The sequence below is a fragment of the Mytilinidion resinicola genome (assembly GCF_010093595.1).
Source record: "Mytilinidion resinicola strain CBS 304.34 unplaced genomic scaffold BDZ99scaffold_5, whole genome shotgun sequence".
In the NCBI taxonomy this organism is placed as follows: domain Eukaryota; kingdom Fungi; phylum Ascomycota; class Dothideomycetes; order Mytilinidiales; family Mytilinidiaceae; genus Mytilinidion; species Mytilinidion resinicola.
The window spans coordinates 297620-319981 of NW_022985441.1; the positions used below are offsets into that span (position 1 = coordinate 297620).

At 51.8% G+C, this 22362-nt stretch overlaps 8 protein-coding genes across 8 annotated transcripts; 3 read left to right on the forward strand and 5 right to left on the reverse strand.

The window, feature by feature from the left end:
• Positions 1-639: 639 nt before the first annotated feature.
• Positions 640-1236, reverse strand: BDZ99DRAFT_340531 (uncharacterized protein; the record flags this gene model as incomplete). Its single annotated transcript, XM_033714361.1, has 1 exon — positions 640-1236. A coding segment is annotated over one exon (597 nt), but the record flags the coding sequence as incomplete, so codon positions are not given.
• A 3222-nt stretch (positions 1237-4458) lies between these two features.
• On the forward strand, positions 4459-7733 carry BDZ99DRAFT_486334 (uncharacterized protein; the record flags this gene model as incomplete). Its single annotated transcript, XM_033722767.1, has 3 exons — positions 4459-4516; positions 4626-4769; positions 4852-7733. 3 exons carry the CDS (start codon positions 4459-4461, stop codon positions 7731-7733), a joined length of 3084 nt encoding a protein of 1027 aa, XP_033579822.1.
• Positions 7734-8480: 747 nt separating this feature from the next.
• On the reverse strand, positions 8481-10501 carry BDZ99DRAFT_243825 (MFS general substrate transporter). Its single transcript, XM_033713618.1, has 2 exons — positions 9987-10501; positions 8481-9930 (listed from the first exon to the last, which is right to left on the reverse strand). The coding sequence occupies exons 1-2, from the start codon at positions 10310-10312 to the stop codon at positions 8769-8771; spliced, it is 1488 nt and encodes a 495-aa protein (XP_033579823.1). The 5' UTR covers positions 10313-10501; the 3' UTR covers positions 8481-8768.
• A 698-nt stretch (positions 10502-11199) lies between these two features.
• BDZ99DRAFT_381806 (uncharacterized protein) lies at positions 11200-12339 on the reverse strand (the record flags this gene model as incomplete). Its single annotated transcript, XM_033715259.1, has 2 exons — positions 11200-11757; positions 11842-12339. Coding segments are annotated over 2 exons (1056 nt in total), but the record flags the coding sequence as incomplete, so codon positions are not given.
• A 1367-nt stretch (positions 12340-13706) lies between these two features.
• Positions 13707-14672, reverse strand: BDZ99DRAFT_517170 (uncharacterized protein; the record flags this gene model as incomplete). Its single annotated transcript, XM_033725146.1, has 1 exon — positions 13707-14672. The coding sequence occupies one exon, from the start codon at positions 14670-14672 to the stop codon at positions 13707-13709; it is 966 nt and encodes a 321-aa protein (XP_033579825.1).
• Positions 14673-15064: 392 nt separating this feature from the next.
• Positions 15065-15745, forward strand: BDZ99DRAFT_568174 (uncharacterized protein; the record flags this gene model as incomplete). The annotated part of the gene is made up of 2 exons (XM_033727759.1): positions 15065-15132; positions 15193-15745. The coding sequence occupies 2 exons, from the start codon at positions 15065-15067 to the stop codon at positions 15695-15697; spliced, it is 573 nt and encodes a 190-aa protein (XP_033579826.1). The 3' UTR covers positions 15698-15745.
• A 1244-nt stretch (positions 15746-16989) lies between these two features.
• BDZ99DRAFT_517172 (uncharacterized protein) lies at positions 16990-19433 on the forward strand (the record flags this gene model as incomplete). Its single annotated transcript, XM_033725147.1, has 4 exons — positions 16990-17074; positions 17245-17339; positions 17392-17933; positions 17987-19433. The coding sequence occupies 4 exons, from the start codon at positions 16990-16992 to the stop codon at positions 19431-19433; spliced, it is 2169 nt and encodes a 722-aa protein (XP_033579827.1).
• Positions 19434-19816: 383 nt separating this feature from the next.
• Positions 19817-21502, reverse strand: BDZ99DRAFT_517173 (uncharacterized protein; the record flags this gene model as incomplete). Its single annotated transcript, XM_033725148.1, has 1 exon — positions 19817-21502. The coding sequence occupies one exon, from the start codon at positions 21500-21502 to the stop codon at positions 19817-19819; it is 1686 nt and encodes a 561-aa protein (XP_033579828.1).
• Positions 21503-22362: the final 860 nt, after the last annotated feature.

Here is a 22362-nt window from a genome sequence, read left to right on the forward strand (position 1 = left end):
CACACATCACAGAACCACACAATCACATACCATGTAAGTTCTTATCCACAAGAAATCGACAACCAGTTCATTCTCTTCAATAAACAAATCGTTTGGGCCACCATACCAGGTTCTTATATATACACTTCCCCCCCTCCCCTACCATTCAAGAAAAAAGCCGAAGTAAGTCGTTAGGATAGATAACTGCAAGCTAGCCGAAAAAGCCATCACCGAAAAAGCTCGAAACCACACTAGACGGGTATATAAATATAGGGTATCGTGAATGGAAGAATAGGGAATATGTCGCTTTTTTGAAAGACCGCAACCGCTGAACGCCAAGGTCGCTCCAAAACCAGATGGGAAAAGATTAGATCATAAAGTGAAAGATGCTAGTGTAGTCGTGAAGGTGTGGTGGGGTGAGTTACGCTAAGGCATGGTGCTAGCGAGAGGGTAGCTGCGAGTACTAGCAGGCTAGAATTCGTTCCAGTCGAAAAAGTATGTACGCAAAGGATTCTTTCATGGTTCTCAATCATCAAGAGCGATGATGGTGGGCTTAGGTCGAGGTCTCGTATCCGGCGCGACTGGCTGCGTGGGTAGAGCCGTCGACAACTGCGGAGGTGATTTTGCCTCTTCGCCATCAGGAGTATCAGAATCACGAACGCTATTATTGTTTCTCTTCTCCGGCTTCGGTTTCCAGCTACCGTCTTGATCGACGATGATTTCTCTCGTGCCTAGGAGGGTTTTTTCCGCCAGAGTCTTGCGCACTTCCTCCATGAAGCCGTCCACGAAAAGATTAGATGGGCGTACGTCTGCTTTGCATATCGGACATCGCCAATTATCGACGACAGCGGGCCATGTCGGCTGTTTCCTCTTCCGGGTCTGAAGAAATGTCTCTAGATCGAAGCAATCCTTATGCTGGCAGTCTCGTCCACGAACAGGTATGTCGAAGATTTTACATGCGCTGATCGGATCGAAGAGGGTGATAGAAATGCTACTGCTCGTGATGCATAGGTCGTCATCAGCATCCAGACCCGCCAAGCTGGTCTTGATGGCATTAAGCACAGTTGGAGCGGGCTGTCGATTCTCCATGCATCGCGATTTGATATTCTCGTGCGTCATTGCTCCTACGATCTCGACTGCTAAAGCGTAGTCGAATGCTGCTCCTTTGGATTTCCTTATCGTACTGATTTCCAATTGATTTTCGCCTTCTCTTAGAAATGTAGTGAGGTCGATAGGCAAGTCCTTTCCGTGGTGGAGTTTTCTGCGGGGTTCGAGACGTTTCCCGTTGAGCTTGAAGTAGGTAGAAGGAATCCATGCCGAGTCTGCGGTAAACCAGATCGGCTCCGTTACTGCCATGTTTGAAGTCCATTTGACACTTCGGAGACGGTACGTTTCGGCGGACTCATCAATAATGCGGGAGCCCGGATTGGACGTCTCTCGTTTTGTGTCTTTTGCAATGCGTGCAAAATTGGATTTATCGATTGAAAATGTCCAAGCCTGCTTTGGCGAATTGAAAGCCAAAGGATTGGTAGATAGTATTCTCGGTGGTACCGCAAAACCTTTGACGAATTGGTAGAGTAGATCCGATGCAAGACCGTTGAGATAATTGGCTATAAGGACTGGACTCCTCAAAGGGCCCTGATGAATTGCTGATCTTGCCGGATTTGGGTCGATTGGCTGCGGCCGTTGATAGCCGCGTAGTGGGTATATCGGTCGCGCCAGCTGGAGTTCTCGCGCCGTCAATTGAAGCAAATTTGATTGCGGTGAATTCCTTGGTGGGGCCTGTTGGGATGGAGTGAGACTTATGGAGCCAGGAGTGGCATTCGGCCGAGGACGTCCTGGACCGTTACGAAGTATGCCTTGATGCCCGTCATCTACTCGAGGGCAGTCTAGATCACGACGAGGTTGAAGAACATAGGTGTTCGCCGCATTTTCGCCTGCCCTCGAATTATGAACTCCTTGAATGCCTGCATTTTGGCCTGAATTCTGTGCCGTGTTTGGCAGTGATCCAAACAGAGGATTGGAATTGACACCCTGAGGCTGGCCTGTGCTATTAGCTTGCCGAGTCGTGGGCGATTGAGCGATTGTTTCTTGCGGACGCCCTTGTTGATTTGGTCTTGACCGATTTTCAACTGTTCTCTCCAGGTGCTGGAGAAGAAAGTATAGATTTTTCCCATAGTGGCTATCTTCTTCGTCGTTGCCAAGTTGGTTGGTTGGATCCCAGGGTTGTCTGCTCCATCTCTCTATAAACATGCGCTCATTCTGATCGAAAAGACTCTCTGCTCTTTCTTCCCAGGAGTGTAGATCTACCGGCAGTGGTATATTAGGTGGTTGCGTCATTCGAATAGGGTTCCAGATGCTTCGCCGTATACAGCGCCATACGATTGATCTGAGGGTTGAGGAGCTAATGCCTAGCACATCGTAGAGTTCTCTTGCGAGTGGCGGCCATCGCCTGTGGTGGCAGTACTCTTTGAGAGGGAGGTATTGGGATCCGAAGAGTTTCGCGAACCTACTGACGAGGACCTGTTCCGATTGATAGCAAGTTGGCCAATCGACAGCTATTTGAGCGAGGGGGTATGGATATGCCGCGAACCATTGGGAGAGGTCAACCGACATATTTTGGTTGGATCCAAGAGCGAGATTACGTGACAGATGGTCGTTAGAACCCAGCACTTCGGCCAAGCACGCTAGGGTGGCCTTCAGTTCCGGCAAAGTACGCAGGCCCAAGGGTAACAGGTGAGGACATGAATGTGCTATGCAGTAGTACTGGAGTATGGTCAAACAGTGGAAATCACGACGTTTGAGAGCATCCTCTAGCACACGTATTCGCTGCCGGTCATATTCGTTGAGCTGATTGCCAACCTGACTCGTAAGCAGCTGGAGCCTGTTTTGACAGTCGTCGATAGTGAAGTAGTTCGGGTTGGGGATAGAAGGTGGCAGTGTTGGGGTTCCGGGCTGAGATCTGGACTGCTGTTGGATCTGTATTTCTGAGTTACTGTAAGACCTGGCCGGCGTTCGCAGCTGTTGATGCTGAGGCATTGCAAGGCTTTGGGGGTGGAACTGAGGCTGTGAGCGACCTGGAGGCTCGGACTGTTGCACGGGCTGCGGTCTTGTGAAGGGTTGATTGGGCTGCTGGTGTGCTACTTGGACGTGTCGTTGGGGTGGCACGGGCCTCGACGCAGACATGTCGCCAGATGCCTGGCGTTTGTTGGTGTGGACAAAGCCTCTTACAGCGCCGCGTTTTCTCACCACATCCATTGATGTTGCCGTGGCAGGAGTGGCAGGGTTCGACGCGTTGCCGAAGCTGTCTGGACTCCGACGCAGTAGAGCGCTGGGGGGTTCCATGGCGAGGTCATCGCTGGGTGCTGGAGACGGAAGCAGATTGGAGGACTGAGGGGTTGTGTGCTTCGGGGGTGCTATGGTATTCGCGAGGTGCGGTGAGGTTGAGTTGGACGGCGCGAGTCTGTCGGACGACTCTCGGCGCTGGGGCAGCAGGCGGTCATTAGATGGGACAACCGGAGGCCGTTGCCGGTCCATGGGGCCCGCCATCCACGCGTTCTGCTGGTGGGTGGCCAGGTATATGTTCATGCTCATGAGGCCGTCGTTCGAGAAGACGTGGTTCGGGCCGCCGCCATTGGCACCGATGGAGCCTGCCATGGCGACGAGGACAGCAGGGCTTGCAGCGAAGGAGGGGAAGGTGTTGAGAGGGATCCGCCGTCGGCGACATTCGACAAGCGCAGTGAAGGCGGCAGGTCATGGCGCGCCTGCTGCAGGTCGGAGGGGAGGCTGTCGGCGGCTAGCAGAGGAGCAGACGGGCCGTGGACAGGGCTCGCCGCCGACGGGATGGCAGAGGACGTGGAGGCACAGAGGGTCTGCGGGCGGGATGGGCAGAGAAGCGGAGCCAGGGAGCCTCAGGGCGGGCTGTGGTGTCGCTTGCGGGTGTGGTTTGCGTCTGGGACGGCACTCCAGGCGGTGGATCTGGGGCAAAGCAAAGACGGCAGACGGCGCGCGCAGCCCGCCCCTCGCTCCGGAGTATTGCCAAGCTGCAGACGGCAGACGGTGGACGGCAGACGGTGTGGCGGCACTCCAATTGCTGGCGGCGTGCTGGCTCCGGGCGTTGCGCCTAGAGGATCGTCTTCCGCCGTTGACGACCACCCCGAATGCCACGCCAGTCGAGCCACAACACCCAACACCCAACACCCACTGCCTCTCGTCCCGCTGTTGTGGAGACGCGCTGCCATCAACGCGCTGCCCGTCCTCGCCAGCTCCATCGCATCTGCAGCTGTCGCCGGCAGAGGAGCCCTGTCCGAGTCGCCAGCTGTCTGCGTTCACACCACCAACACCGCCTTTGCCTGCTGGCAGCTCCACTCTAGGAAATGTCCAAAACCACCACGCCCGCACGGTGAGCGCCAGCAGCCCGACCACCCCCTCCACGCCCGCGTCCACGCCCGCGTCCACGCCCGCGTCCTGCCCAGCGTCATGGCCGCACGAACCCAGACCGAGTACGCGAAGCCCGGCGACATCCTCCTCGTCGTCCGTAAGTTGCCCAGACGTCACCCGCCATTGTTGATACACTGTCCCAATATCGCGAGCTGCCTGTTGCGTTATTTACGTCGAGGTCCAATGCTGACGTAGCTCTCACCCAGACGGGTTCCAAGCGCGCAGTCCAGATGAATTGAGTCTGGCGAAGAACGACCGCATTGAACTCATTGAACGCGACGACGACTTTGGCGACGGCTGGTTCTTGGGGAGACACCTGCAGAACGGCGGCAGCGGTCTCTTCCCTGAGGGTAGGCCCTTTTTACTCAGACTCCGCCATCATGTCTCTCGACACCAGGCAACCCATCTTGCTAAATCTAACTCTCGGGATAGTCTACACCCGCCCAGCACCTCGCACACCACCCATAGGTGCCTCGCACACACGCCAAACCTCACAGCCCTCCCCAGACCCGCAAGCTCCTCCACCACCCCAGGAACTACCTGCAGCAACACCCCCTGCCCTCGAACCCCCTCGAGCTGTTCCCGAGCCCACCGCCGGCACAGAGTCCGCGCCGGCGGAACTACCGAATACAGAAACCCCACCTCAGGCCACAACAAGCCCCCTGCAGATCCCAACCTCTCCTCCATCTTCCGCGAAGGCCAATCGTGTCTCGCAACCTTCAGTGAACGCCGCGCGAAGTCTAGGCATGGCATTGACGGGATCATTGGGAGACCAAGGCAGTCCGGTCATGAATGAGACCCTGAGCGTCATTGATGAGCACATTACGGACATGCACACGCCCCGGCATAGTCTCGTTGCCAAAGACTTGAGAAGTGGGAATGATTCGGGTAGCGAGTACAGCAGCCACCATCGTCTGTCCTACATAAACGGCCATGAAACCGACGAAGAAGAGGATCAGAACTTGCATACCGAGGCGGAGGTTAATTCATGGACACCTACCCGTGTTGCCGAGTATCTCGAAGATGTTGGCGTTGATAAGAAGCACTGCGAAATATTTCAGAAGGAGGAGATATCTGGCGAGTTGCTATTGGCTATGGATCAAGCGACCGTCTTTTTGAAGGAATTCGATCTTGGTCCGGTCGGGTCTCGGTTACGGACATGGCTCAAGATCAAGTCGTTGCAGCAGGAGGTCAAAGCTGCTCGAGAGGGCCAGAGAAGCGTGTCTGAATTTGTTGAAGAGCCTTCCAATGACCTACCTCGAAACCGAAGTACCTCTATGGGCGCCATACTTCCTCGGATCCCGAATCTGATGGAAGGGTCAGGGTCGAGGACTCCTCCGAAATCAAGGCAAACCCTTCCACGAGCAAATTCATCCATGGGCCATGCTGCTACTATCATGGAAGCAACATCTCCTCTGACGAATGTCACGCCGTCTTCTCCTGGTCCTGGGACTCCGACACGCCCATCCGCGGCATCTGTTCGTAGTATGAACCACAACCGACGCCACTCTTCCATTGACTACGCAACTCAAGCAGGCCCAGTAGCGTCGGCGCGATCGCCAGTTCAGACTTCGCACAAGAAAACCCCATCCTTCGACCGAGGTTGGACCATGGGGAGTCCGACTCATCGAAACTCTAACCACGAAATCCAAAGGCCGTCCTCTTCAGCACACATGCATTCCATCAGCACCGAAGGCGCTGCATTTGATAACGCACAGAAAGAAAATGGTTTCACTACAGCTTCGCCTGCCGATCTCGATCGTGGCTACTTTTCGGGGGGAGAAGTGGACAACCGCAAGGCGAGAAACGTGCTGCGGAAGAGAGACAGCCCGGTGCACTCGCGCAATCCTAGCTACAGCACCGAAACAGGACGGCGGTCAGCTTATAATCGGCGCCACAGTAGAATCGGAAGCACGGAGTCGATGGTGGAGCCTGCTAGTCCGGTTTCGCCAGCTGCGAGAGCCTACTATGGTGCAAGTGCAAAGGCGCATGGGCAGCGCAGTTCAGGCGGCTTCGACTTCGTCCGCCCACTCAAACCAGGAAGCGACCTACCACCAACGGTCACGAAGCTTGAATATGGAAAATCACCAAGCATAGATGCAATCGCATCACCGCACCTTCCAGACAGCGAAGCCTCGTCTTTCGGGCGAGCTTCGCCATCGCCGGCAATACAAACAGAACTAAAAGCAAGCCACTCATTTTTCGGCAAGAAGAGTCGTGCTGCGGGCCTTCGAGCCATATCGGACGCAATAACAGGCAGCGAGAAAGCCATGTTCTCATCTAACAGTGCGAACTCGTCGTCGCCTATCAAAGAATCGCCGGTGCACTCTCCCACACGTACTGGGTCCACTACACCATCTGGGACCTCTAAGAGCTTTGATTTCGAGCCAGCGGACACGGGCAAGCAGTCTACGGGTAGCTCCGCCGGAGTGTCGGTGGCGCCCGCCAATAAACGGCGGAAATCGAAGAAGCAAACGAGCGCATACCTGCGAGGGCGACAACAGATCACACCGCAGGATGCCATGGTCGGCTGCGACTACAGCGGGTGGATGAAGAAGAAGTCATCGAATTTGATGACAACATGGAAACCCCGCCTTTTTGTCCTCCGAGGCCGTCGCCTATCCTACTTCTACTCGGAGTACGACACAGAAGAAAAGGGCCTAATAGACATATCCTCTCACCGCGTCCTCCCCGCCAACAACGAGCGAATCGCCAGCCTCCATGCGACCCTAACCCGTGCAACCTCATCTCCTTCCTCGCCACAGAATCCCACCATCCCTACCACCGCATCCACCGACGCCGCCTCCGCGAATGCCATCGAAGGCGACATCGCCGGCATGTTCATCTTCAAACTCGTCCCACCCCGTAGTGGCCTCCAGAAGGGCGTCCAGTTCACGAAGCCAATCGTGCACTATTTCGCCGTCGACAACATCCAGCAAGGGCGCCTCTGGATGGCCGCTCTCATGAAAGCAACCATCGACCGCGATGAGAGCGCCACCATCACCAGCACGTACCAGCAGAAAACCATCTCGCTCGAGAAGGCCCGTGCGATGCGGCAGCGGCCGCCAGCGCTGATGGGCGACGATGACGATATGCTAGAGGCTGACGACGATGGTGCGAGTAAGCCGAGCAAAGAGGAGAGTTTGGTGGATGAGGTTATCCCCAAGGAGGACGAGAAGAAGGGGCTTGCGATCTCAGGGTTGGATGAGGCGAAGGCGTTGTTGGACTATGCGGAGCATGGCGCTGCGGTTGCTTCGCCGGACGATGCCAAGTCGGCTGCGGATACGACATTAGCGGACGACATTAGCGGATGACAAGAGGGTGGTCACAGTGTGAGCGACTCGAAAACGTGTCCAATAAAGGACTGCCTCCGCCCCTCATGATCTCATTTCGCACGGCGTTCCGGGGACCTACGTCATGTCACAGTCATCACCACTTTAGCGTTCCAGACAGGAGTTTGGACCGGATTTCATCTGTTTTGTCTTCTTTCCACTACTACCTCATGCACCTTACCAACCGCCTTCCCATTCGATCTGCACACGAACTCGGTCATAACTCGACAGCCCCATCGCCTACCACGAACGACCGGTAGGACTATGGTGGAGCTGGGTGGGCCGGGTTTGGCAGAGAGAATTATATACTTACTTCCACGACGAAATCGCGATGGGAAACGATATACCAGCATACGAGGGGGGGTGTTTTTGAGAGTCTCTTTTTGGGCGGATGAGGTGATCTTTGGGATGGTTCTGGACTGGGGATGGAATGGGGGGTAGTGGTAGGTAATTAGGGAGGAGGGGGAAGAGCGGGTTAAGTGTTTAGTGTAATAATGTGAAGTTGTAATTGTGTGTTGAGGGGTCTACATTGCAGTGTGATTGGCGTGAGTTTCTTGATGAGTTGAAGTGTATATTGGGGTACGGATATTGGTGGGTTGGATTACTCGGACCTTCCCAACCCATTGCTCTCTATGTTCAACACTTTTCCGACCTCAGCTATGTTTAGGTAAGAACGGTATCTTAGCACTTTTGGAGAACGTCGAGATACCCGGTGCTTTCTAGGTATATTCAACACTTTTCAACCTTCATCACGCCAAGCACTGCTTTTTTTTTTTGGTAAATTTGGTATCTTGGCAATTTGAATAGTAGTTCTCGTAGTCACGGCACCAAATATGATACCATACCTCCCCCTGAAACCAAGTTCCCATACTCCTCATGAACACGCCTCGTCTTCCCCTGGAACCATTTCCTCATCTCCTTCATAAACACCCGTCATAAAGCCTCGTCTCCCACCAACCTCCGTCATCCTTCTCCTTAGGTTGGCTTTCACCCCAGCCTCTCGATGATAGAAGAGCTCTAATACTTCACCCCCAACTTCCACCCTACCTTGCCCCCCCTGGCCCAAACAAACATCCCCAAGCTCGCCGTATAGCACAGCCCCGTCCACACCACGACGCCCCAATACCTGCCCGCCGTCGCCTGCAAAATCGCGCCCGCGATCGGAATCCCCGTCAGCGTGCCGAAGCTCACCACCGTGTAGCACGTTGCATAGTACCGCCCGTACTCGCTCGTATCGCACAGCTGCCCGACGCACACGGGCGTCAGGCTGATGTTCGACCCGCTCGCGAACCCAAACAGCAGCGCGTACGCGACCGCCAGTGCCTTGATGGTCGCGCGCGCGGCCGGCGTGGCGGGCTCTAGGATGGCGGCCGGCAGCCACAGCGTCAGCGTGGTCGCCGCGCAGAAGGCGAGCATGGCGACCATGCTGTTAAACCGGCCGAGCTTATCCGCGAGGTACCCCGGGACAGCGCGGCCGAGGGAGCTGCCGGCGTTGAAGATGGCGATGAGCTGGTAGGCGAAGGTCGGGTCGAAGGCGCCCGAGGCTAACGCGAAGGTGGTCAGGTAGGTGATGGGCACGAAGAGGCCCCATTCCATGAAGAAAACGCCGGCCGTGGCGAAGGCGAAACTGCGGTCGCGGAAGATGCGCAGGTCCATGCTAACGCTCTGCCCAGGCTTCGGGGGTAGCCGCGAGCGGATGAGGAGCTGGGCCGTCGTGCAGAGCAGGATGAAGATAAAGCCCATGATGCGCGTCGACCAGGCGAAGCCGACGCGCGGGAAGAGGCGTTGCAGCATTAGGGGGAAGATAACGCCGCCAACAGAACCGCCCGCGGCAGCAATGCCCGTGGCGGAGCCGCGTTTGAGCAGGAAGAAGTGGCCTATGGCGGACACGGCGGGGGTGAAGAGGAGGGAGGTCCCGATGCCGCCCAGGACGCCGAAGCATAGCATGAATTGGTAGTACTGCGTGCATAGGCCAAGGAGAAGCATCGAGGCGCACAGCATGATGCCGCCGCTGGCGATGAGAGCTTTGGGCCCTTTGGCGTCGAAGATTGGTCCTATTTGGATGCCGCAGAAGAAGGAAAGGAAGACATATACGCTGAAGATCCAGCCGATGGTGCTTTCATCGAGTTCTTTGAGCTGATTCTCGCTGAGGTAGGCTTGGAAGGTTCCGATGGTGTTCCTGGGACCTTGTTAGCAAGTGCCGTTGGATAGGAGAGGAAAAGGAGAGAGACCTACATCAGGCCAAAGCAGGCAAGCATAGCACTGAAGCTTCCGAAGCAGACAAGCCATCCGGCTAGACCGCCCTCTGGGTACGTTACTTCATCTTGACCGATTGTAGACTGTGCCTCTAACACAGGCGCATCCTTCTTTTCATTTTCCCATGAGTATGGCGGGGAGGTATCTCCAAGAGCGGGGTGTGCAGGGCATTCTGTTACCGACGCCGAGTCTTCAGGATTAGGGAAGCGGGGGATATGATAATCCACTGTAGGCAATTTGTACAGTTGCGGGCGTTGCGACTCGAAGTCTGGTCCTGGCTTGCTGCCGTTGTAGTCTTGTGTCATCCGCTGCTGGAAATGCACTGGAAGTGGAGAAGTGGGCGACGATTATGTTATATTTGACTTAACGAGAGAGATGGTGACGGATTTTCTGATTGATAGAGAACTCTTCAAGACGAATCAAATTCTGCCTACGCCCCCAATTCGCGTACTGTTCTGAATCCTATTCAATTATGCCATGAATATAAAGAGAAAATTAATGTGGGCGTAGGCGGGGTATAAATAACCTCCAGGGCTCCCCGCCATGACTGGGTCTAGTAGCTGAATGCGGTTTAATAGGTTTTTTACGTCACGCTTCTGTTGAGTTTGCTTGCCGAAGTTCCGTAGCGGCCACCACCGTGGCGCTTTCAACGCTGAAACATATGGCTGCCGCCCAAATTTTCCTTTTCTTCGTGCCGTCTAGGGCAAGCGGTGTGACTAAATAGAGGAGATTGGCATTAAAACCTTGCATATGGCGTCTTTGAAGCTTTTATTGGTAAGTTAAAGATGTCATCTCGGTCGCGCCCTACGCGCCCTTCGCTCTTTCTAACGTCCGAAACGCGGAGAAGAAACTTCATCCGCATTCTTAGCTTGATGATGACGTGTAACTCGGAAAAGCGTTGCTTTTTTGGCAGACGAAATGGCCGAAACGATGCTTTGTGGAAGACTCGAGGTTGAATTTGAGCTTGCTCGACGGTCCGTGCTGCAGTCACGTCAAAGTCACGTGAATGAACAGCAAGATAGTTAGAGCGTACACAGGATGCGAAACACGTCGGTAGGTTAAGTAATATTACGTCCAGTTGATCTATTTCTTACACTACAAAGTCCCTTTCTGTTCCTCCATCTACTCAGCCCGTTCGCCTAAGTACATATTCAAGGGGCAGCGCTCAGTTGATCAGGAGGACTGTCAGAGTCTACTTCAAGAGGAGGCTATCAGGATCCAAGAGGGTTTCGAGGCGAGATGTAATGGACTCCGAGTGCTCTCTCCAATCACCTTCTTCGAGCCATACGATAGCCTCGTCAGTGGACATGGGAGCTAATAGCATCGGCATGGCCTTCATAACCCAATGCACAGGATGTCCATCCTTGCCAAAGGTTCCTGCATCGAGAGCTGCATAAATCGCACTCTTTGCGGTGTACCTACAGTCACCTTCTCCATCCATAGCTTTCGTCAGGTACCTTGTGTAGTCCTGCCGATAGGCCTTTAAAACGGCAGGGGAAATGTCGCTCTCATCCTTTCTCCAATCAGCTTGAAGCCACGTAGGAAAAGAGGCGAAGCCGATGCAGCGGGGTACGGTCTGCACCCAATCCCAATCAATGATCGCCTTTACCTTACAAGTCTCGGGATCGCACAGAATGTTGAGCCTGTGCAAGTCTGGATGATGAAGGACGAAAGGCTTCTCATAATCTTCCGTGAAAGGTTTGCAATCCAAGGCTACTTGTATGATTCTGGATACCCCTTGGACAATAACCTCGTCAGCTTCCCATCGCTTGAATCTTTCATCAAAACCCTTGTCAAGGTATTCGAATGTGGAGCGGGAGGGCGTGATGGTTACAATCTCTCGCACAAGCTCACCTGATGCCTTATCAATCTTGCCGTCGGAGAGAAACACGGGACCAATCTTCGGAGTGTCTGAATCGTCGTCAAACTCTAGGCGGCCCGCCATGTCAAACTCAGGATGGCGCAGTTCCGACATGCCCTCCGCTAATGACTGTAACAGGATTTGCCGACGCTGCTCATACTTTTCAAGACCACGAGCAGTTCGACCAAGAAGGTCAGACTCACCCCAGATGGACTTTGCTGGCACTCCTTCTACGAACTCTATAACAATATAAGGAGCCCCTATTTCATTACCAAGCGTTGCGGAATAGCGATACACCTCCGGTATTGGAACCATCGTGTGTTTCTTGATGTAACGCATTGTCAGTGCCTCCGAGCAAAGGTTTCGTTCGTCTTCTGGCCGCCATCGCCCCTCCTGGCCCATTCCTGGGACCTTGATCACGATTTGGAAGCCCGTGGTAAAACGGACGACGTAGACCGTGTTGTATCCACCCCTTAGCTTGCTCACAACACGGGCGCTCACTTCGATGGGCTAGCCCTCTGGGTAGATGCTAGCCAAAGCAAGCTTTGTCAGAGCTTTGCTGTAGATGTTGCTTGTGGTTCCCCAGAAGATTTCCTCGCTGTCAAACGAAGAAGTGCTCTCGGAAACATCTGATATCTCCATGTGGGGCGTAGGGATAGTGCCTTTTGTTTGCGACTTCTTGAAGATTCTCTGCTTGGGTTTCTTGAAGAACATCTGAATGGAACTTTCCTGAAAGCTTTGAGTTGACTTTATGGCTTTCAGTGTGATGGTACGTTTTGGAGAGCGAAGAATTGGTAGGAGATGAGTATGTTGCTTTTGGTTTAAATGCTTCAGTTACATTGTGCGAGTTGGCGATAGTACAGCGAGATGCGCTCTATACATTGTTCAAACGGAGCGAAGGCTCATTGTTGCTAACAATACATTGTATACACAAAGCTTTAGCAATTTGTTTGCTGTTACTATGGTACGCAAACTGCCGCGAAGAACGGGCCATCGTTTCAATCAAGCCTTAGAAATTCAATGAGTTCTGGACTATTATTGCGCCTCTGTACCCTCGTCCGAGCTACCTTCATCCGGGGTGTTAGCAGCCAAAAACTTCGAAAGGCACTCCCCCAATAGTGCTCTCCCTCGCGCCAATTTCATCTCCGATCGACATCGTATATTCGCGCCTTGACTGCGTGGTAGTAAAATCTAATAGATGGCCCTCCCCAATCATTGCCGCCTCGAAAGCAGTATATATGGCGCTCTTGGCCGTGTACACGCAGTCCTCATCTGTGTCCCCGCTCATCGCGCTGGTCATGCATCCTACATAATACTCCCGGTAATGCTCTAATTCTTCGATCGAGTGTTCCCACTCATCCGGCATGAAGTATCCTGGCAACAAAGCACACTCGGTCCACCAAGGATACGCTCGGACCCTTTATACTTTGGACAGCCAAGTCAGGCAAGTCTTGACTATGCGGACAAAAAGTGTCGAGTCCAGAGGCCAAGAGAAATTTACACTTGGGCCACCTATAAAAGACACACTCGGGCCACCTAAAAAACACTCAGGCCACCCAAAAAAACGCTTGGACTCTTTATGCTTCGGACAGCAGGCAACCGTATACCTTAAGACATCGACGATTCCTATTCCTAAGTCATTATCTCTCATTACTTTTTACCGCAGCTTGAGAAAGTGAAAGCGTTGGGCGCTGAAACTGATAATGGGGAATTCCGACAGCAAGCCCTCCGAAGGACAGGAACGACAGCCCAAGCCATACGGCGTGTCTTCCAGTCTTCTCGAACCCAAATCGGAACTGAAGCGTACCTGATAGGACGAGGATCGATTTTCACCCGTCCTAATCGATGATTCCTGTGACTTCCCCGGTCTTCGGGTCGCAGATGATGTTCTGCAAGTTGAACTCAGGGTGTTGTAAAACGAAGGTCTCTTCGGTGGTCTCCGGTTTGGATGATCGGGCTAATGGTTCGCATTCCAGCGCTTTGAGTGTGACTTTCAAGGCACCCTTCATTTCGACGTCTAGGTCGTCGCCCCATTTCTTAACAAGCACCGGTCGAAAATATGCATGGGCGGAGAGCCTAGCAGGAAATGTTACGATCTTGCGGGCGATACTAATATCGTCTATATGGTCATTGATATCGGACGGATCTTGCCAAGTGTGGATAGAACCTATCTTCGGCTTGTCCAAGTTATCGTCGGTTTCGAAGTAGAATGTGCCCGTCTTGCGGCACTGCATGCTTCGCAGCCTAGCCATAGAATATGCCAACGATTCGAGCAAGTTATACCCATTCTGGGCGACGTTTTGCTCATCTATATCCTCGGTGGATGCGCCACGCCAGATATCGCAAGTAGGTACGCCTTCCATTACTTCCATGACGATGTACGACGCACCGATTTCGTTGTTGAGATTCGTCGAGTAGGCGTAAACTTCTGGAAGCAGGAATCCTGAACAACGCTCTCTGAAGGACCGCATCGTCGTTGCCTCCGAATGGAGGTTGTAGGCGTCTTCCGGAGTCCAGCGCTCTATATAGCCCACTTCCGGCACCTTGATTGCGATCTTATCACCTGTAATCAGCTGTAGGAAATAGACAGTGCTGTAGGATCCCTGCTTCTTGTCTCCTACCCAAATCCCTACTCCTCCTAATTCCCCTTCAGGATCAATGATCTTGAGAGCAAGCTTCATTAAAGCTGCGTTATCGATCTCGCTCGTCGGGCCCCAATATCGGCCTTTGCTCAAGCAGGGCGCTGGTGCTCTGCGAAGTGGAGGAGGCCACGGAAAAAACCAGAAGTGGCCGCTTAGCCTCATGGTCGTTCTGCGACGTCATTCAACCTTGATCGGATGGAGATGATGAAGGAAGGGAAATTGGAGGCGGATGCATTCTAAGTGGAGTCTTCCACGGACACGAACCGGTCACCCTTTCGAACAAGGGAGCCGCACAACTTGATCTTGCTCAAGAGCAGCTTTCGTAGAGCTTTCTTAGTGGATTCACCGCATATTTTATCCTGCTCTTTGCGGCCGATGTATGGGAATAGAATCACTCTTTTCGCAAGGCTGCTCACGACGAACATTCACTAAATGGGTCCCCTAGCCCTATATTTAAGAAGACTTTCATGCTAAGATGCCTCCACTTTCTCTCAAACCACTTCAACACACCACCCTACTCCCTACTACTCCAAAAAATACTTTCCTACACCACCATGGCACCGCCCCTTTGCAACGCTAGAAACATAGTGACCGGTGCAGCAGCCAATAGATGTCATCACTGGTAATTAATTTCCCCCTCTTTCTAATTATCATACGCTCCTATCTCTAACAGCGTTAATAGTGGGTACTGCAAGAAGAAGATTTCCTCCAGATGCTTCAAGAGACTCCACCTGGCGAACTGTACTGAAACCCACCCTGCCACGGGAAGAGAATGCGGAGAGAGATTCCTGGTCCGATCTAAAGGAGGATGCATGCGCAAGGGCCACTCTTACCGCGACGGCGCCAACAAGGCCATCCAGATGCAATTTCGCGAGATGTACCTAGGCATGGCCCCATGGGACGATGATCTCCCCGAGGACAACGAGGGACTTGCGAAGAATGACGCCGATGATGACTCCGAGGACAGTGGGAAGCTCGAGGTCATCGTGGAGGAAGAAGAGACCGAGGATGGCGTGCTCTTGACCTTCAGCCAGGGTCGCAGCCCTTTCGAGAAGTGGGACAAGAAGCCGGCGACTCCCAAGGATACAGAAAAGGAATCGACTCCTCCAAAGGACAATTCTGGGCGCAAGTCGAGGAGGCAGGCACTGGCGGTAACTGCCCAGGACTTCATCAAACGCAAGAAATAGGCCAAAGGCTGAGTTGAATATGCTTGAGACTTGAAAGATAAGAGTCGGATGGTTCGAATCTCAATCAGTAAGCGCGCAGAGACGAGATGGTCTGGTTCGAGATTCACTGGATCAATCTCAATTTCTTAAAGCTATGTTTGGCTAATCCATAGAGCTTGAGAATCTGGCCCATTGAATAGAGCGGGGACGAGGTGTTCTTGATGCTCGAATATCTAATCTAAAGTGAATATCGTGAATTGTTTCGGCGAACGCACAGAGGTGTTTACTGAGATCTAGTTTTCTCATCTCCCGCATTATAACATTGAAAGGTAGTGTTTGGGCTATCAGGGGGTTTTAGTGTGGGCGGATATTCTATGTTCCAGTGGGATTGATTTTGCTGTTTTTTTGTTCGTGTATTCCCTACGCTTAAGAGTACTTATTTGGTCGCCGTGCTCTCCCTTCATAAAATATAATCGCGTTCCCATTAATTCCAGAGGTGCATTCTTCAAGGGGAGGGATATTGGCACACCCCCTAATCACTCCGCGCACACCCCCTTTTTCACTCCATGCACACCCCCCCTCTCGTTTGATCTTCTGATTGGCTGGAGCGGCTCGGAGCTTCGTCCGGAGCTCTATTCTCACGTGCATTTGCACGTGTAGCCTTTCTTATTCACTTAGCCGTACGTGAGCTCATACGTGAGGCTATACAAATCGGCATAGCTATACAGCCTCTCTATTTTACAGTGCATTCTTTCCGATTCGTGTGGCCTTACATATGAACTCACGTACGGCTGTATATACGCCTGCACGAATTGGAAAGAATGCACCGTAGAACGGAGAGGCTATATAGCTATGCCGATTCGTATGGCCTTATGTATAGCCTTACGTACGAGCTCACGTACGAGCTTATTTACGAGCTCACGTACAAGCTTACATGTGAGCTCATGTACGAGCTCACGTACGAGCTCACGTACAAGCTCACGTACGAGCTCACGTACAAGCTCACGTACGAGCTCACGTACAAGCTCACGTACGAGCTCACGCACGGCCTCGCGTATAGCATCACGTGCAGAGAGACGTAAAGGTGAATGCCCAGAGGAAGCTCCGCGTTGCTCCGAGCCAATTAGAAGGTGGTGAAGCGCCAAGAGGGGGGGTGTGCGTGGAGTGAAAAAGGGGGTGTGCGCGAAGTGATTAGGGGGTGTGCCAATATCCCTCCCCTTTTTCAAGATCAACGAAAATCACGAAAATTACGCCTACACCAAATCTAATGGTCGACTCGTCATTGGTGGGAGCTCTGAGACACATTGTTCAAAATGGCCACATACACAATGCCGTCAATTCTCGTTATTAGAGAGTCGAATCAAATCCTCCCAGAGAAAATGTGGACAAAGAACCAATGTAAGCGATCTCACAACGTTGGTGTTGTTGTTAATTCGTAGCTACGCGCGAGGATTGACTCCTCATTTCATATATGTATATCTTCTACACCTGTCCTTGTACGCTTCCATCCCCTATCTGTTCCTAGGAAAAACCATCCCGGCTCTAGAACACTAAGCTGAACGCCCGAGCGAGCGGTCCGCCCACGATCAATCCAGCCAAAGAAGTCACAGACATCCGCAAGCGCATCGAAAATGTTCGAGGAAGCAATAAGCTTGTTCGAAACGTACCAAAAGGAATGACGGAGCTCCAGATTCTCATATGCTATCAAAACGCAGCTTAAAGCTGTGGTCCAGAATCACGTCGAGCCCATCGACAACGCACTCTTGCTCGGCCTAGGCTGTTATTGGTTCCAAGACGATGAGCACGAGGGTCACCGCCCTTTCTTAGGTCAGCTGGTCATTTTCCTTGATCTTATCAAGTTCGTATCTAATATCCAAGCCCAGGTCGAACCACGAAAGAGCATCACCATGTTCACCGCGGACCCTTCCTTTGAAGACCTGGACGTGACAATCCTGAATCATTACAACGTGAAGGTAGTGCCTCATGCCGCCACCTACCAAGGACACGTCGGATCCTCCACGTTCGTCTTCTCGGCCTACGCTTACCATGATATTGAAGCAGGCGTTGTCCGTCAACGTCCCGGCCTGTACCTGGGTACTGATTGTAAGAAACGATTCGAATTCTACGATCAGCAAATTAATTGCTCGGGAGCAGCGGATAGAGAAGTTTGGCTTCAGGTTGTGCAAGGGAGAGACTCCTTCGAGAAATTCGCCGAACAACACTCGGAGATGAAATTCCCCGACGCGTCAGGGACACCGTGGTGGAGGAGCGTGAGCGGGTTGTGCTTTTACTGGCCTAAGCCAATCGTAGCAGAGACAGTAAAGCCTATCGAGCTCGAATTTCAAGAGCATCAGAGGGCATGGAAGGCCACTCGATTCTCATGGGATCTTCAAAAATTGCTTCGAGCTCGGTCCGGAGCCATCGACACCGCGGTTCTACTCGGACTGGCAGCATGAAGAGTCCTCGAGGTCCTGGATGGTACGCAAAGCGCATGTACCAGCTTTTAGTATTCCTCGATGTTGCGGACTACCTGTCAGGAGCGCAGTCTGGACAGAAAATCAAGATGATCGCTTCGGACCCTGCTTTCGATGATATCGACAAGAAGTTCTTGGGAGGTCTCAACATCGAGATTATCGATATGTCCTCCGCTGACTCAACTTACGAAAACCAATGGAACGTTGGTCCATCTACGTTTGTATTTGCGGCACACATTCCATTTGAAGTTGATCTTGATATCGTCTCGCGTAACCCCGGCTTGTATCTTGGTCCCGATTGGAAAGGGCGGCCTAACTTCTTTTATCATCCTGACCATGCGATTGAAAGAAAGACTTATGAAGTTCTCCTTCACGGCTGTATCGAGAAAGTCTTCCCGTCCGCGATCAATAATATTGACAGGACGAAGGCAATTCCGGAAGGCTGGGAGGAGCTGGAGCGCCTGACGCTGGGAGCCGTAGAGTCAATGTGCTTCTACTGGCCGAAAAAGTATTCGACGGAAGAGCAGGCTGAGCTTCCAATGCCAGGTGAGCACTATGCCATGCACTTCATCAGATGTCAGAATGCTTGGAATTCCTCTAGATTTCGAAGCGAGTTAAGAACACTGCTCTGCAAAGAATTCGAATATGGTCAGTTCATTGATACGGCAGTTCTACTCGGCATGGGCAGCATATCGGACCAGCACCGCCCCGGGCAGTACAACAAGAATACCACACTGAACCAGCTCGTGATATTCCTTGACATTGTCGAATATCTCTCGGACGCACACGGCGGTCGGAAGCTCAAGATTCTCGCTTCGGATCCGAATTTCCACGAGATTGACAAAAAGATGTTGCAAGATCTCGGGATTCAAATCATACACGAGAATGACTGTGAACTGGAATCTGGTCCATCTTCTTTTGTCTTCGCGGCGAAGCTGCCGCGTTGGCATGACGTTAAAGTCATCTCACAGGAGCCCGGGCTTTATCTCGGCCCCAGCCAAGTGACCCGAAAACGCAATATCGGCCCTGAGAGTGTCTCTGTGGAGAGACCTTGGGGTACAGAAATGGTGAGTTGCAGCCAGGTCTATGAAGACTTCTTCCAACAGCGTATTGAGAGTTTCTTCCCGTCTGTGGAGAGATACGGCGAGGTAGTGAACACTCCAGAGGGCTGGCAAAGTTTGAAAAAGCTAACCGGAGGAGCCGTGACATGGATGGCCTTTTACTGGCTGAAAATAGAAGCTTTCGATAGAAGGCTAGAGTTCTTGAATTTAATGTCACCGTGAACGGGCATCACTTCAAGCATAGCTGGCTGCGGCACTTCTCTTTCAATCCCCTTCTAGGGCGATAACGCACTTACAAAATGCTACTTCGCTTATTTGCGTCAGATGGCCTAAACCTACTTTCTGTTTAATACAATGTATTTCCTACCAATACCTCTCTTTTTGTGCTATTTGGTGACATACTGCAACACTTTGAACTTCCGAGCACGATTATCCGAAAGGAAATTACTGTTGAATAGTGTTTGTCTCGAAAGCAGTGTTTTAGCAAGGTAAGATTGTAGATTGAAGAATATGATTGAGATTTATATAAGAGTGATAGTTTCAGAATGTGGCGCCAAAACACTACTTCCCATTGGAAACATACCAAGCGTAACTGAAGCAGGCCGCTAAAGCGCTCGTGAACCCGGATCATCTTTTCTTGCGTTCTGTCCTTTTCTGATGCCTGGATTTAGTAAAGATCTTGGGAGCATTTCGATGCTTAGGGACGTTTTGATGCTTTGGTTTTTCCTGCGGCACGGCCCGGCTTGCTGCGTGGGTTTCTTCGCGCCTCTCGGCTTTTTCTCCGTCTGCTCAAGCTTCATTTTTCTCTGCCCAGGGTTGTCTTGTTTTTTCTCAGGCTGCCTTGCCTTATGCTCGGGGTTCCTTACTTTCTGCTCGACTTTCCTCTGTTTAGCTTGCCTCTCCCTCTGCTCGACGCTCGTTTTCTTATGCTCGGGCTTCGTTTCCTTCTGCTTAGGCCTTTTTTCCTCCTGTTCTGGTTTCGTTCCCTTTCGCTTTTTCTCTTTGCTCTTAAACTCTGGGTCTTTTTTTGGAGCTCTATCCGGCAAGACAGTCTGCGAGGATTCCGCCTTGGAGGATTTGGGCTTCCTCGTCAGCTCCGCTCTCTCTCCATTTGGAGATTGGTCATTGTTCATGCGCAAGGGGCCCTCGACTATGACCTTACTCTGCGAATCAGGCTGCGTGGCTTCCTCGTCAAGTGTTGTAGGCTTCCTCGCCTGCTCAGAATTCTTTGTCGGCTTCGACTCCTTCCCCTTTGGCAGTGAGTTCTCGTTTCCAATTGTAGAACCTTCAGTCAATGTCATAGCACACGCTGACGAACCAGACTGTATATCTTCCGCATCAGAGGATATCAGCTCTTCTTCCTTTGGCAGCGGCTCCTCGTCTTGGTCATCAGTCGCAGCTGCGAGTAACTCGTTGGAGCTTCCGTCCGCTTTTTGCTCTTGCTGAGATTCAGCTACCCAGATAAGAGCAGACTTCATCTCGTTCAGCGCATGCCAAAGGAACTCGCGGCCATAAAAGTCGATTTCCTCTTGTTGGAACAGCCCGCAGGTGTCCACGATCTCAAGGGGGTCTGAGGGGTTATCGTAATATATCCGCACAATGTCCGGGAGGCGCTCTCGATCGAATTTGTAACAGAAACTCTTGACTCGTTCCATATTCTCGGCGGCCAGAAATCGGACCACCTCGTCAAGGAACTTACCCTCGTTAGTGCGCATGTCGTGCTCATCAAACAGATCTGTGGTCTGGCAACCTGGGTAAACATAGCGACAGGCCTTGGGATACTTATGCTTGCAGCGCGACGTGAAGGTTTTGACAGCAGTAGATGCAAAGATCTCAATGAGGGCGTCTGAGAGTTCAGTCGATTCACTTTCCCGGGCCTTTGCAATGATCTTTGTAATGTGGAACAGAGAGAACATAGCCGGGTACGTTCTCTTTGTTTGAGTTTCCCATTTTGGACTCATCCCAAGGCTCAGATTCCCCATACCTTCAGTAATGTAGTCTATCGCCTTACTACTCATCATGGCACATCGCGAGGAATAAGGGAGGGGCTTCGGCAGACGTCGTTTGATCGGTCTCCAATTAAGATCATGGGGTTTGTGACTTCTATACCGCCATGGATTGATACACCGACCAAGCTCATTTTGAGGAAAGGCTTCCAGTTCCACTGATATAAGAGGCTGCTTCCTGTGGTTCCAGCGCGCGAGAATCATCCCGACACCCTCGGATATGCATTCTCGAAGTTCGTTCTCATCTAGGTATGTGTTAGAGGTAAGAGTTGCTTCGTTGATCATATTTTGAGTTAGTATGTATCAGTAGAGGAATTGTAGTATTATCTGCCAGTTCGATATGTAAGCTGTATCATGATGATGATGATGATGATGATGATGATGATGATGATGATGATGATGATGATGATGATGATGATGTTGTTGTTATTGTTGTTGTTGTTGTTGAGGTAGAACAGCGCAACTAAAAAATCGAACAAAGACGCAAAGACAGAAAGAAGCCTTCGTCATGACTGCATAATGTGACTGCTGGAATTCCTCTTGAGCTTTGACCTACCTTTGTATAGATCCTCATGTAGATCTGTATGATCTGTTGGCTCGGCATACACCTCCGCCTCTACATCCACAGTAAGCGTAGATCTATACGGCTTCAGTACGTATGAGTACGTAGCTGCTTTATCAGCTTCCGAACTACGTAGCTACACCTAGTCACATTACTCTCCTTTCAATTATGTATATAAGCTCGCACATTCACTACAATACAAACTCATGTTCACTTCAATCTATCTGACGAACTCCTGGTGTTTCCGCCAGCAATCACAATGTTATTGTTTCATTCCAGTCTTTGCAGCATTTTAACTTCGCACTGGTAAGCTTAGCCTCGAGAGGTCCGATGTGATACATAGCGAATCGGTGATGATCAAACGTGCCGGCACCTTGTGAAGTCGTGGACTCGGCAAACATTGTGGAGACTTGTGGTAGAGGCATGGGGTTGGGGTCTGATAATTTGAGATACTCTTGCCTTTGCCAGTGGAGTTGAGAGCAACACGTAGTGGCATACCGAAGGATTAAGTATTGTATTAGCTGATTAGTGATGGAGGAAGCTGACTACGGAGCTAAAGGCTAGATGAGCAGTATTATTTTTG